This window comes from Trichechus manatus, unplaced genomic scaffold, assembly GCF_000243295.1.
Source record: "Trichechus manatus latirostris isolate Lorelei unplaced genomic scaffold, TriManLat1.0 scaffold00221, whole genome shotgun sequence".
In the NCBI taxonomy this organism is placed as follows: Eukaryota; Metazoa; Chordata; class Mammalia; order Sirenia; family Trichechidae; genus Trichechus; species Trichechus manatus.
In genome coordinates, this window is record NW_004444157.1 from 22,551 (window position 1) to 38,090 (window position 15,540).

Consider the following 15,540-nt stretch of genomic DNA (forward strand, 5'->3'; position numbering starts at 1 on the left):
TTGAAACAGTATTTATTATGTGCCTATACTGCATTCATAGGCTCACTGAAAAATCTTTTTCATTGCTTCTCAAGTTCCAGACAATAAAAGAAAAAGTTACATATCATCCCACTACACAGAAATGGTCCCCAGTTAACACTCTGGTGTATTTAATTTCAGATTTTTGGGGGTTCATATGTTATGTATAAGTTTCCATTTTTTTAATGAGACAATCCTAAGTATACAGATTGCTTTTTAATTGCTTTATTAACTTTACATCTTTCCATGCAAATAGGTGAAACTCGACTGCTGACAGAAACTTATACTGGGTACAAAGGCAATCTTCATTTAGAAGCTGGTAACAACACACTAGATCTACCTAACACATAAAAATAATATAAGGTTCACAGCAAACAGATCAGCAAAGGTGTATCAGGAAAATGCAAAGAAACAGAAAAAAGAAAACCCCAGCGGGAATCACAGTATTCATCTCATGGAAAATGACAGGAGTCAAGGCATAAGGCAAAATTCATCATGATGGTCATGGTGATTAGAGAGCTCCCCCATTAGGATACGCAGACAATTCCTCAACTGCAGCTCCCTAAGTTTTCTCCTGACTTCTCTCATCTCCTCCATGAACATTTCCATATCATCTCCATCTCCACCCATCCTATCGTTGAACTGCCTATTGGGTATGGCCCACCGAAAATTAGGGGCCAGTCGGCGAGCCTGTCCTCGCCTGTTATTTCCTGCAGGCTGATGGCCTTCGCCCCTCCCCAAAGGGCGAGCTTCCTCTCCATTCTGTATGGGGGCCTGCTCCATTTCTTCATTTTCCTGGTGCATATTTGCCATGATGAAATTTTCTTTTCCGGGTTGTTGTTCTTTTAACACAAGTATTCCTAAAAGACAAAAGCAAGAAGAGCAAAAGAATGCTTGGTGTACTGACCAGCGGGATTCAGAGCTCTGGAATTCAAAAGGGTGGTTTTGTAAAATTTCGTTATTTCCCACCTGAAAGGACTCGCGCGTCCTCTAGGGGGCTCCCAGTCCTCTCCCCTCCCTCCCCCAAGCCCACCATTTTTTCCTACCGCTCCATCGCCAGGCGTCTGCAGGCACCAAAATGGAGGACGGGGCGGGGCAGGGGGTGACTGGGGTCTCAGACTAGACTGGGCTGTGCCCCGCCCCCGCCCCCTATGGTCCCTCGCACCGACCTGGGCCTATCCTGGCAGTCTCCTCCTCCTCCCGATCCTCGCCGCCAGGTGTGCTGCTGCGACCCTCAGACCTGCAGACGGCCGAGGTGGGGGGGGAGGGGCTGCTGCTGTGGCCAAGCGCTCGGCACCGCCCCGCCCCACCCGGGCCCCACGGACCCAGGTCCCCAGCCCGCCGCCTACCGCCCCCCCCAAACCATCCCGCCCGCGCGGTGCTCGCCATTTTCCTACGAGGACTTGGGGGTGATTTCCCAGCGCTCTCTTAGTTGCTCTGCTGCCCTCCCTGGAAGCCCAGCCACTCCTGCGCCCCCCGCCCAACACCGGGGGCCACCATTTCTGTTCCCAAGAAGGCCGAGTGTGGGGAAAGCTGGCCGGGACCCGCCGCGCTGTTCCCCAGCGCCGGCCACCAGGTCAGCGGGCGACTGCGGTTGGCGAGGCGCGCGGGCCCCCAGCCTTACCTGCTGCGGTTTGCCCGGGCCCGATGCCAGTCCGCCGTGCGCCGGGCAGCAGGGAGCTGGTACCCAGACTGGTGTGACGACTGCACCGAAAGCTCCGCCGCTCTGCAGCTCCCGGTCACGTGAGGGCCGCGCGTCACCGCCGAGCTCGCCCTCCCCTTTCCCTCGGGGGCGGGCAGTGCAGCAGGACCCCCCAACCCCCCACCCCGCCACACACACGTAGACACCTCCCTCCACCCCTCCTTGCGCGGTGCCTCTGCGCGCACCGCCTGTCACTCGTCTCAGTTCTCTCCAATCCCCAGGGCCACAAGTAGCATCACCGCTCTGCGCATGGAGTTTGCGCTTCTCTGGTTACCAAGGAGGTTCTGCGCACCACCACCCCCCCACCGCCTGCACAGGCGCTGGCCTTTTCTGCTTTCTCTCCTAGTCTCCCTTGCCACGTGTTCCCCATATACACCACACACACCCTGCATATGCACAGCCACGGATGCCCACCATGTCCCCTGCAGTCATACCCTTCTATGACATTTAGAATGAGGGCTGGGGTGGGGAGGGCAAAGGGGAGTTGTCAGAAAGGGAGGCAGGGAGGCAGAGTGCGCTGTATATATCCTTCCTAATAATTTCTCTTTATTTGTTTTCAAATCAGCGTGCTTCAAAAAATTTAAAAATTAGTTTCCATTTCTGAAAAGAAATGCTTCAACCTGAGGAAGTAAAAAGCCTCATTGTGTTCACCTGTACCACAAAGAAAATATTTTCTCTGGGCTTCACACATCATCACTTTTTGAAACATACTAGCTTGGTTCAAAATTTTGTTTAAAAAAATCAGAAATTGAGGGAATCTTTCTGTAGACAGTTGGTGTTTTCTAAATTATCTGTGAAGTAAATTTTCAGTGAGAAGTCCAGTTGTCAGATTTTGGCCATGTTATATAAATTTGTGAGATGTTTTTAATACCACAGTGGGAGGGGAGGAGCCTTTTCATCCCCGACGTTTATCCCAAACACTCCTACAAATATCTCCTTATAATGATCTCAGAAGTTAAGTACATAATATGCAGAAGTTAGTCCCAAAGCCATCTGCCTTTTGGGTTGAATGATTAAAAATATGTATATTAGAAATAAGCAGGGTGTGTATGAAGCAACTAAACCGGAGACTGAAACTCATCCTTAGTGTAAATGTTCTTTTCCCCAACTTGCAATCTTTTTCACCCTCAAAAAAAAAATTATCATACTAGAAAACACAAATGTCTTTAGGAAAGCGGCATCGTTACAAAAAAAATTAGTAGCTGTTGGTTGTGGTAAAGGAACTGTTGTTGGGTGCCGTAGAGATTCCGACACACAGTGACCCAACGTGACAGAGTAGAACTGCCCCATAGGGTTTTCTAGGCTATGATCTTTAGGGGAGCAGATTGCCGGGTCTTTTCTACAGTGGAACGTGGAACAGCTGGTGGGTTCAAACCGCCACATTTCTAGGTTAGCAGATAAGCACTTAACTATTGCGCCACCAGGCTCCTGAACAAAAAGTGTTATATGCCGCACTGAGGCAAGACAAGCCAGACAAAAAGAAAAAAAGAAAAAAAAGCTCTCTCCTCAAGTTTTGGACCCACATTCCTATACTAACTGGAAGGATGCAAATTAGAAGTATGAGCTGTGGTATCTGACATCTCTGGGTTCAAATCCAGATTAGCTGCATGTGACTGGGTCAATTATCAAGGTCTCTGCTTCCTCTGTAAAACAGGACTCCAAAAAAAAAAAAAAAAAAACCTCTGCCTTTGAGCCGGTTGGACTCATAGCGACTTTATAGGACAGAGTAGAACTGCCCCATAGGGTTTCCAAGGCTGTAAATCGCTACCAAGGCGCACCCACCCGCCTTTAGGTTAGCAACCACGCCCTTTAACCACTACGCCACCACGACTCCTTCTAAAAGAGTTAGGAGAATTAACTTATATGTCAAGAACTGACCATAGAGCCTAGTAAACCATCAGTGAAGTTGACTCTTATTTTTCACATTATTGGATGGTTTCTATACAACATTTGAAGAGTAGGCAGAGCTTAATTCTTTCCTTAGCTGGATCCAGTTGTCTTCAAAATTCGTGAGCACCCAGATACATCTGCTTTGTTCTACTTTGCATACCCAGTGACTTATAGCGTTCCTTGCACCAAGTAAGTGATTAGTGAATATTTGTTGAATGAATGAATCCTGTACTGAGGCTAATTGGCTGCTTTTCATCCAGGGGACTGTATTTAGAGCAATACAGAAAAACTTTTATGAAGCTTAGGAATTACCTAGAAAGAATCCCCTGAAAGCCGAGAAGCAACTGTGACCTAACCTTTGAATATGAGGCTTAGCAAGTAGAATTTTTTTCTCTCAATGGCTAAATGCTTTGCTGTAGTCCTTTTCGCCCATCTTAGGTAAGTCTTTTGTTTGAAATCAACAAATTTTCTTGAATGAAAACATACATTTGTATTTTTTCCTGGTCAGATATTATGCTATATAGGAGGTTGGTTGTAATGCAGGAATGTTTTGAGATAGGCACAAATTGTCTTGGAAATGATGTTATCTTTACTACAATGTGTGAGGTGTCAATTGAGATCATTCCTTCAAACTCTCAAACCATCTGAGTAAACATAGAGAAGGAGGGGAAATGTAAGACAGAACACTTCTCTGCTACACAAACATTCCAAACCCAGAACCCACAATTCTAATCTTCTGTGAAAGGACAAGGAGAAGGTAGTCTGAGCCCTAGTGGGCTCTGTGGGTGTGGATATCTCTGTTCCTGCCGCCTAGAGTCGTTTTTTAGAGTCTTCTTGAGGCTTCGTTGCTGCACTTATTGTAGTTATCTCTTTTTTCCTAAATTTAAGACCCTATTAAACTGGAACTAGGTATTAAGACTGTAGAAAATTATGCCTGCTCCAGGTTTCCTGTAAGTTATGGCCATTATAACTTTGATGCCAAGACCTTGGCAGAATGGGGAATAGACCTGGTGAAATTTTAAGGATGTCACGGGCGGAGTTTAGAACATGTGGCAGATAGTGTATTTTGTTCAAGAGATCTAGGCTGAAGTAATAAAAGGCTAAGGTATCCGAATGTGAAATGAACAAATATTCAGCACCTCATTATCTTTTGGAGAGCTATGGAATATTATTTTCTATATTTCAGGAGGAAGACCCTCAACAAGATAGATTGACACCGTGGGTGCAACGATGGGCTCAAGCATAGCAACGGTTGTGAGGCTGGCGCAGGACCAGGCAGTGTTTCGTTCTGTTGTACACGTTACTGGGTGGAAACCCAAGGTTCTTGCTCGGCATGACTTGTATTGGCCAATAAATGAGAGACCAAGATAGGAGAACAGGAAAGCCACCTTTATTTTGTTGTACAAGGAACAGTAGTCAGTTGGAGCTACTGCTGCCAAGACTTCTCCCCAAGGGTGAGCAGGCATGTTACGTTTAAGAGGTTTACAAGTAGGGAGTTGTCTTAGTCATCTAGTGCTGCTATAACAGAAATACCACAAGTGGGTAGCTTTAACAAAGAGAAATTTCTTCTCTCTCAATCTAGTAGGCTACAAGTCCAAATTCAGGGCATCAGCTCCAGGGGAAGGCTTTCTCTTGTCGGCTCTGGAGGGAGGTCTTTGTCGTTAGTCTTCCCTTGTTCTGGGAGCATCTCAGCGCAGGAACCTCAGGTCCAGAGGATGCACTCTGCTCCCTGCACTGCTTTCTTGGTGGTATGAGGTCCCCAACTCTCCGCTTGTTTCCCTTTCCTTTTATCTCTTGTAAGATAAAAGGTGGTGCGGGCCACACCCCCAGGGAAACTCCCTTTACATTGGATCAGGGAAGTGACTTTAGTAAGGGTGTTACAATCCCACTCTAATCTTCTTTAACATAAAATTACAATCACAAAATGGAGGACAACCACACAATACAGGGAATCATGGCCCAGCCAAATTGATATACACATATTTTGGGGGACATAATTCAATCTATGACAGGAGTTCATACAAGTTATGTCAGCAACATTCTTAATCATACTATGCAGGCACAGTGGGGTTTACATGTAACCTCCAAGCAAAAGCAGCATTCAAATGCAAAGCTGTAGGGGGGAGAAAGCCCAGCAAAGGAAACAGGATTTTTAATACAACACTGTAGGGAAGGAAGCCAAGCAAAGAAAACAGGATTTTTAATACAGCGCTGTGGGGGCTCTGTCTCACACATAGGGTTGCTATGAGTTGGAACCAACACGACAGCACCTAATAATAATAATATTTCAGGGACGGCAAATGATATCTCAAGATACCAAGAGACCCATGGCTGCTCTTCCCTGTTTTCAGGACTCTTGTGGAAAAGAAGCTCTGCCCTGTATAGTCTCCTAAACTGATGACTTGAGCTAGACTACATATGGGCTAAGAGAACTCCTTTGAGCCTTCCTGCTACAGGCCTAGGCTAATACCATTCCTACTTTCCCTTAGATTTGGGGATGAGCTTAGAAAAGTATCAGAAAAGTCATGTGTAAACATTCATGAGGTCACTTTACTTTGCCTGACTGTTGCTACTCTCCTGTAAGCTCCATTGCTACTACCCAATGCAACAAAGCAAACCTGATCCTTCACACAGATTGAAAAGACAAAGAACAAATTGGGGGAAAATGTCTGAGCCATATGCAAATGAAAAATATAGTTAACATCCATTATGTTTAAAGAGGTATTACCAATTAACAAGAAAAAGTCAGCATACCAATAGAAGAGTGACCACAGAATAAACAAACAAACAAACTGAATCTGTTACAGTAGAGTCGATTCCAACTCATGGCAACCCCCTGTGTTACAGAGTAGAACTGAGCTCCATAGAGTTTTCTTGACTGTAATCTTTATGGAAGTAGATTGCCATACCTTTCTTCTGTGGCACTGCTGGGTGGGTTCAAACCACCAACCTTTTGGTTAGTAGTCGAGTGCAAACTGCTGGAGCCCCCCTCCCCTCAGGGACCTTGAGCAAAGGATGGGAATACATAATTTACAAAAGAAACAAACATGATCAATAAAATAGAATATTTGTTTATTACTTCAGCAGGTAATAGTTGAGCATGTACCATATGCCAAACACTATTCTTAAAGACCTTCCATTATAGTAGGTATAAACAGAAAACAAACAAGTAATCAAATGAATAAGGTAATTTCAGATAGGGATGGATAGCAATGGAGCTTACAGGAGAGTAGCAACAGTCAGGCAAAGAAGGAAATGCAACAGAGAGATGTGGTATAGAGTGACTAGGTGAAAGCAGCCTAGGGTGCATAGGATACTGATTCAGGAAATAATGTTGGAGCTATTATTCCCTGTTCTTGAGCATAGAGAATGTGACCCAGCTGGAGCTGGGCTCACAAGGGCTCACAAGGGCTCACAAGGACTCACAAGGATACATCAACTGGGCCCTGAGGTATAAAGACAATAGCTAAGATAATCTTGGAAAATATCTTTTAGGGAAACTTTCACATAAAGCCGATCAATCAGAACACAAAAGACTTTCTACTCTTATCTTTTTTTATTAGCATTTAGTGAATAGAAATTTGTTGGACCAATGAAGACCCTCCTGACTGTTACTGAAACCTGTACCAATGATTGTTAAGAAAGACAATTAGAAATGTAGGATCACAATTTCTAGCCAATCTGTGAAAAGGTGAAGCTTTCAATGGTCTTGTTCATTTGTAATGTTAATATATACAGATGGCTCCGTAATGGTCTTTGGACTCAGGCAGACATGGCTATGGCAGCATGCTTGTCTGTTTTCCCATTCTTGCCTATTCTGTAATGTTCTTTAGACTTGGACAGACATGGCTCTAGCAGCATGCTTGTCCATTTTCCCACTCTTGTCTGTTCTGTGATATTTCCTTGGACTTAGGCAGACATGGCTCTGGCAGAATGGTTGTCCGTTTCCCACTTTTGCCTTTTTGAATATACGCTGAATAAAACTTCCTTTTTGCTTTACTAAACTTTGTGATGTTTTTTCCCCTACAACACTACTTTAGATTAATCAGCTAAAGCCTCCTCGAGGAAATGATTTTTGAATGGGGGCCTGAATGATGAGAAAGAGAAGTCATGCTGAATGCTTGAGGAAGAGCATTCTAGGAAGAGGGATTAGCAAGTGTAAAAGACCTGAGGTGAGAAACTATTTAGCACCTTTGAGGAATAGAAAGGGAGCTGGTGGGACTAAAGCATTATTAGCAAAGCCAGGACCAGTAAGAGATCAAGTCAGAGATATCAGGAGCAATATCAGGTAGGAAGATCTTTTAATCCATGGTAAATAGTTTGATTTTATTTAAAATGTGATGGGAAGCTATTGGAGGGTTTTAAGCAAGAGATTAAAAGGATATGAATCAGTCTCATTAAATATCATAGACATCTAAAAATAAAACAAAAGTGAAATAGCAAAAATTAAGAAGATTGGTAATTCCCAGTGTTGGCGAGTATGTAGGCAAATATGCACTATCATACATGGTTGTTGGAAGTTGAAATTGGTGTAATTTTTTGCAGGGGTGTTATCTTGTAATTTGTATTATGTTTTAATACCGAGAAGACTGTGAATGCTTATATTACAGAAGTGTCATGTTAGAATCATCTCATCTATAGTAACTATGTTTGAATCATTAAAAATGTGTTTTCTGCTTGCTTGGCCAGAAAAAGCAAACAGACAAAAACATTATTTTTTATTTATGCTTCTGAAGGTAGTGTCATTTGGAACTAAATGTAATATATATATATTATATATGCTGTTACATGGTAATATATATGTACACTATAAATATATTTTTTTTCTCACAATCTTGCCCCACCCATATTTTTTTACCTTAAGCTTTCTAAGAAATTAATTTTACCAAAAAAAGTTGCACACATTTGTCCACAATTATCCATCTGTGTGCTGATAGAGTACTGATATGCAAAGTCATTAGACAAGGTTGGAAATAGGACAATAAAATAAACATTAGTTTTAAATGCAAGTTATGAAATAGTATGTACAGAATTATTCTAGTTTTCTTAAACGTACATACATAGTGATGAAAAGAAAATAGGAGCGGCTGGTGGTTTTGAACTGCTGACCTTTTGGTTAGCAGCCGTAGCTCTTAACACATAGGGTCACTATGAATTGGAATTGACTCAACAGCTATGGGTTTTGGTAATAAGGTTGCTGTGAGTTGGAATTGACTCAAAAGCAATGGGTTTTGGTAATAGGGTCGCTATGAGTTGGAATCAATTCAACGGCAACTGGTTTGGTTTTGGTTTTTTAATATATGTCAGACGTTGTATATATATATTCATTATCACATTTCATCCTCTCAAAAGTCCTATAAGGTCGGTACTAATATTATTCCCCATTTTACAAATAAGAGAATTGCGGGATAGAAAGTTTAAGTAACAGATAGGAAATAGTAGAGCTGGAATTCAGACCGATATAATCTAGTTCCTGAGTCCCTGCCCTTAATCACTACTCAGTTTCATTTATTAATAACCACAATGTCTATATCTCATTCATTCCTTTATTTATTCAACATATATTGTTTGAGCAGTTTTCTGTGATAGGCACTGCCTGCCCATATCCACATATCACTATCAGATCCTCATTTAGGAGTTCTTATTCCCAGGACATAGCTCTTTGTACCTAATAAAGATATAAGAAATAGGCACTTAGTTCAGCCAGTATTTGTTATCTATTATGTGCCAGGCAAGGCCCTAGAGATATAAGGGAGAACAAGGCACACATAGCCTACGTATTATCATGGAACACACTGTTTAATGGGACAAAGCCAGCAAAAGAGCGTGGTAAAGTGCTGATCGGGGCACCGGGAGCACAGAGGAAGGGGACCTAACCCAAATGCAGAGGTGCTGAGGCCAGTCAAGTCTTCCAGGAGGAAATAATGTCTAGGAGATTGACTCCTGACATAATAGTGTTAGGAGCTCTGTGGACCCTTTCTCCAGTGAACTAATCCCGTTGCCATTGAGTCGATTCCAACTCATAGCAACCCTATAGGACAGAGTAGACTGCTCCATAGGGTTTCCAAGGAGCAGCAGGTGAATTCAAACTGCCGACCTTTTGGTTAGCAGCCGAACACTTAACCATTGTGCCACCAGGACTACCCAGTGAAACTAGTAAAAATTACTTTAAAACAACCATTTAAAGTCTCTGGAAATGGTCCTAAGGGAAAACAGCAAACAAGGAAACATTTATTCAAGAAAATCTATTAAAATTTGGTAAGAAAAATGAGCCTGTGGTATTTGAACCAAAAAACTGCTCCGTCCAGCTCCCAGCTCAGCCAGGCAGAAACTCTACTACCGTCTGGCAGTCAAGAATACAGAGCTCCTGTCCCCCACCCCCACCCCAGTTCCCAATTCAGAGGGATTTATTTCCAGGAGGAGCAGAACATCAGCATTTCTCATCCTGTCCCTGACTACCTGTTGCTAAGGTTAAGTTCTGGTTGAGTGCAGTCAAGTGGTGGAGGCTCCCTTTTTTCACACAGCTCTTTCTTATGGAGTGGAAGCTGTACCACGGGCACAACAATGCTGAGAGTACTGGGGCTCTGATTACCCTTGCACCAGCTGGTAAGGCAGTAGTTCCACGGCAAGAGAAACAAGCCAAAAAGACTTCAGACTATGGCCTTCCCCGTCCACCCAGTGATCAACTCTTAAATCAAGGGTGTTATTCAGAGAGAAATGTGTCATTGTCTCCATCCCAAGATCCAGATCCCTGGCTCAGAGATTTTGCCTGGGGAGAGGAGCAGGCCATAAAACAGATATATCTAATATACTTGTAATACATTTGCCAATAACAACACAAAGACGTAGGTGTGAGCAAAGTTGTACTGGGCTAAGAAGAGACTACAGATGGTAAATTAATACTAATAACAATGTATTGTTGGGTTTGTAGCATTAATAGATGTAATATGTATAACAATAATACCACAAAAAGGGGGGAAAGGAATAGAACTGTATAGGAAAAAGGTTTCTATATCTCACTTGGATTAAACTAGCACAAAACTGCAGTTGGTTTTGATAAGTTAAGATGTGAATATCTCTAGAGCAACTACTAAAAATTAACTTAATATACTGAAAAAAGCGTAAGAAAATATTCACTTAATGCAAAAGCAAGCAGTAAAGGGATAATAGAGGACCATAGGCACATAGAAAACAAAAAGTAAAATGTCAGACATAAATCCAGCTACAATATCAATATTAACATTAAATGTGAATGGATTAAACAATTCAATCAAAAGGCAGAGACTGTCACATTGGATAGAAAAGAAATATCCAACTATATGCTGTCTAAAAAATATTTATTTCATAGTCAAAGATACACAGGTGGAAAGTAAACAATAGAAAAATATATATTATGCAAAGAGCAATCATAAGAGTGTAGCTGAGTGGCTACACTGATAATGGACAAAATAGACTTTAAAACAAAAAAAAATGTTACTAGAGATAAAAAAAGACATTTTATAATGATAAAAGGGTCAATCCATTAGGAAGAAATAACAATTATAAGCATGTATACATTTAACAACAGAGCCATAAAATATATGAAGCAAAAATGGGTAGAAGTGAAGGGAAAAATATATAACAGTAATATTTGGAAATGTCAATACCATGCTTTTAATGATAGATAGAACAACTAGGCAGAAGATCCAACAAGGAAAGAAAAGACTTGAATAATACTATAAACCAACTACAGTCAATTCTCATCATACAGTGGTTATGTTCTACAAAGACACCACAAACACTGAATTAGTAAATACCAAACTTGCATTGTTCAACCTGAACTGCAAATTTTTTACTGCTCCGTGCATGCACATGTCCACAGATAATTGTGAAAGTTCCATGAGTATTTTTAGTGACTAGGCATATTCATGAATACAGAATCCGCAAATAATGAGGACGAACTGTAGACCTAACAGATATCTATAGAACATTCCACACCAAAACACCAGAATATTCATTCTTTAAAACTGCACAAGAAATATTGTCCAGGATGGACCATATGGTAAGCCATAAAACAAACCCAAATAAATGTAAGAGGATTGAAATCATCCAACGTAAGTTCTGTAACTACAATGGAATGAAATTAGATATCAGTAACAGAAAAAATAATTTGAGAAATTCACAAATATATAGAAATTCAACAACACATTCTTAAATAGTAAATGGGTCAAAGAAGAAATCAAAAGGTAAAGTAGAGGAGGTGGTGTTGTCAGATGCCTCATAACATCCCTCTTACAACAAAGACCTGAAAAAAAATGTAAATCCGATATAGGTGACAACTTTGGAACCCTGAGCATCAAAGGCAAGGCTGAAGAATCAGACCAAGTGCTAAGTGGAAAGAGAGACTCTACAAAAATAGTGGACAGGATTGGATTTTGAAGAAGAATGTATAATTTATCTGTCTGCTCAGAATATTAATTTGTAAATTCTGCAAGTTTAATTTTTTGTAATGGGTTAACATCGAAAATATTCTCTTACGTATTTTTTTTCCTGAAAGTATTTGCTTCTAAATGAAAGTTTAGCTAGAGCTTAAATAAACATGTTGCCATGGGAAGAAAAAAAAACAAAACAGTGGACATAAAGAACTACAAATTGCCAGTGTCTTGCCAGCTGAACCTGCACAGTGTGGCCATATTGAGACAAAGCAAGCAGGATTCCCCGCTGAAGCACCCATCACCTGGTGCAGCCAAGCAGGAGTGACTCTGCACCCACGTCCAGAGCCAAGCAGGAGTGCTCCCAACCCTGAGAAAGTTAAGTGCACTCACCTCACCCACCACCACCCTGCACCCTGAGCCGGGGGCCCACGGACCAGCAGCACCTACCCCTTCACTCAGCCACTCATGTCGGAGACCAGTGAACTGGCAGCCCCTGCCTCTCCACCCAGCCACCAGTGTTGGAGGCTTACAGAATGGTGGCACCCGCTTCTCCACATAGCCACCCACACTGGGGGCCTGTGGACTGGCAGTGTCCCCTCTTCCGCCCACCTATCCATGCCAGGAGCCCACAGATTGGTGATGCACGCTTCTCCATCTGGCCACTGACATTGGGGGCCCAGGGACCAGCGACACCACCTCTTCCACCTAGCCAACAGCATCAGGGGCCTGAGGACCAGCAGCACCCACTGCTCCAGCCAGATGCTAGTGCCAGGAGCCTGCGAACTGGAGTTGCCCGTTCCTATGCCCAACCACCAGTGCCATGGCCCACAGAACAGTGGCACCTCCTACTCCCTCTAGCCACTTGGTGGGGGCCTGAGGACTGGCAGCACACCCTCCCCCATGTTGCACTCTAGCAGATAGGGGCACACCCTCCTAGCAGGCACCCATGGACTGGCAGCACCCTTCCTGCCTCTCCCCTTGCACTGACCCCCTGCAACTGGAGGCTTGTACCCACTCCAACCACCCCCACATAGCCCTGCCCACCTGGGACCGTCAGTGAGAGTTTCCGTCAAACCCACCCAGTGACCGATGACCTGGGCACCCTCGTCCCAACCACCCAGCAACTGGCAGTGCACACACACAATACCCAACCCAGTGACCAGTGAGAACTCTCCCTGCACCCATGCCCAGGTGACTGGCTGGACAGACACATCACTTCACCAGAAACACCAGCTATATCCACAGCCACCCTACAAGACCAGCAAACAGAGACCCAAACTCACACACCCAGCTGCTGCCAAACCCACCCAGAGACAGGTGGTGAGAGCTCCAGTGTAGCCAGACTAGCCACCAGAGTAGCATGCATGCCCTGCCTACTTAGATAAACACAAAACAAAACAAAAATCAGAATAAAACAAACATACAATAAATAAATATAATAACACCTTAATGCCTAGGAGACAACAGATAATATCAAATCACATAAAGAAGCAGGACAAGATGGCGCCAGCAAGTGACCAAAACAAAGAACCAGAAAACCTTCTGGAGGAAGAAATAGTAATGGAACTATCTGATAAGGAATTCAAAGGACCAATATATAGGGTTCTCCAAGAGATCAAGAATTAGATCAAGGAAAATACAGAGAAAACCAAGGAAAACACAGACAAAATCAAGAAAAACACAGACAAAGCAATAGAATTCAGGAAAACAATACAAGAACAAAACGACAAAATAAGAAGACAATTAGAAACTATACAAAAACAGGAACTAAAAATCCAAAAGATTAAGAATAAAATTTCAGATATAGACAACTTAGTAGAAGGACACAGGAGCAGATTTGAATCAATGAAAGACAGACTTAATGAAATAGAGGACAAATCCCTTGACATCAATTTATTTGAGGATAAATCAGAAAAAAGAATGAAGAAAAAGTAAGAAAGCCTAAGAACTATGTGGAACACTATCAAAGGGAAAAATTTACGTGTGAACAGAATTTCAGAACAGGTGGGGGTAAAAAAACAAAACCAAAAACCACACATACAGAGGGAGAACTGTAGATTAGCTGGCAGAAAACTTCACTAATATCGTGAAAGATGAGAAGATATCCACTCAAGAAGCTCAATGAACCTCATAAAAGATAGACTCCAAAAGAAAGTCACCAAGACATATCGTAATCAAACTTACCAAAACCAAAGACAAAGAAAGAATGCTAGAGCAGCTCGGGAAAAATGAAAAATGAAAAGTCATCTACAAAGGGGAACCAATAAGACTAAGCTCTGATTACTTGGCAAAAACTATGCAGGCAAGAAGGCAATGGGTTGACATATATAAAATCTTGAAAGAAAAAAATTGCTAACCAGGCATTATATATTCAGCAAAATTGTCTCACAAATACGGTGATGAAATTAGGACATTTCCAGATAAACAGAAATTAAGGGAAATTGTAAAAACCAGACAAAGAAATCGTCAACACCACAAAAAAGCACAACAAAATGACAGCAGTAACTCATACCTATCAATAATCACACTGAATGTAAACAGCTTAAATGCACCAGTAAAGAGACAGAGAGTGGCAGAATAGGTAAAAACACAACCCATCAATATGCTGTCTACAAGAGACACACCTTAGACACAAAGACATAAATAATCAAAAACTCGAAGTTTGGAAAAAAAATATATCAAGCAAACAATAACTAAAAAAAGAGCAGGAGTGGCAACATTAATATTAATATTAATCTCTGATAAAATAGACTTTAAGGTAAAATTCACCATAAAAGATAAAGGAGGACATTATATAATGATTAAAGGATCAATATATATATCAATATATCAGGAGGGCATAACCATAAATTATATATTATATTTAAAAACAAAACCCATTGCTGTTGAGTCAATTCCGACTCATAGCGAACCCACAGGACAAAGTCGATCCTGTAGGGTTTCCTAGGAGTAGCTGGTGGATTCAAACTGTCAACATTTTGGTTAGCAGCCGAGCTCTTAACCACTGTGCCACCAGGGCTCCATAATAAATATATAGTACTGTCTTAGTTATCTAGTGCTTCTATAACAGAAATACCACAAGTAGATGACTTTAACAAACAGAAGTTTATTATCTCACAGTCTAGCAGGCTAGAAGTCTAAATTCAGGGTGCTAGCTCCAGGGAAAGATTTTCTTCCTGTGTTGGCTCTGGAGGAAGGTCCTTGTCATCAATCTTCCCCTAGTCTATGAGGTTCTCCGTGCAGGGACCTCGGGTCCAAAGGACACGCTCTGGTCCTGGTACTAATTTTTTGGTGGTATGAGGTCCCCCTGTCTCTCTGCTCGCTTCTTTCTTTATATTTCCAAACAGATTGGCTTAAGATACAACCTAGTCTTAGAGATTAAGTCCTGCCTCTTTAACATATCTGCCTCCAAGCCTGCCTCATTAACATCATAGAGGTAGGATTTACAACACATAGGAAAATCACATCAGATGACAAAATGGTGGACAATCACACAATACTGGGAATCATGGCCTA

At 42.2% G+C, this 15,540-nt stretch overlaps 1 protein-coding gene across 2 annotated transcripts; it reads right to left on the reverse strand.

Annotated features, from left to right (window-relative positions):
• Positions 1–227: 227 nt before the first annotated feature.
• Positions 228–1,737, reverse strand: LOC101360629 (protein BEX3). Of its 2 annotated transcripts, XM_023742874.1 has the most exons (3): positions 1,643–1,711; positions 1,188–1,258; positions 228–878 (listed from the first exon to the last, which is right to left on the reverse strand). In XM_023742874.1, the coding sequence occupies exon 3, from the start codon at positions 829–831 to the stop codon at positions 490–492; it is 342 nt and encodes a 113-aa protein (XP_023598642.1). In that variant the 5' UTR covers positions 832–878; positions 1,188–1,258; positions 1,643–1,711; the 3' UTR covers positions 228–489. The 2 variants fall into 2 exon arrangements, with proteins under 2 accessions (XP_023598642.1, XP_023598643.1); XM_023742875.1 differs by lacking the exon at positions 1,188–1,258 and having other exon boundaries at positions 1,643–1,737.
• Between the last annotated feature and the right edge of the window lie 13,803 nt (positions 1,738–15,540).

Excerpts from the sequence above, each read along its gene's own strand:
- LOC101360629 (XM_023742875.1), bottom strand. The coding sequence starts at position 831 with ATGGCAAATATGCACCAGGAAAATGAAGAAATGGAGCAGGCCCCCATA.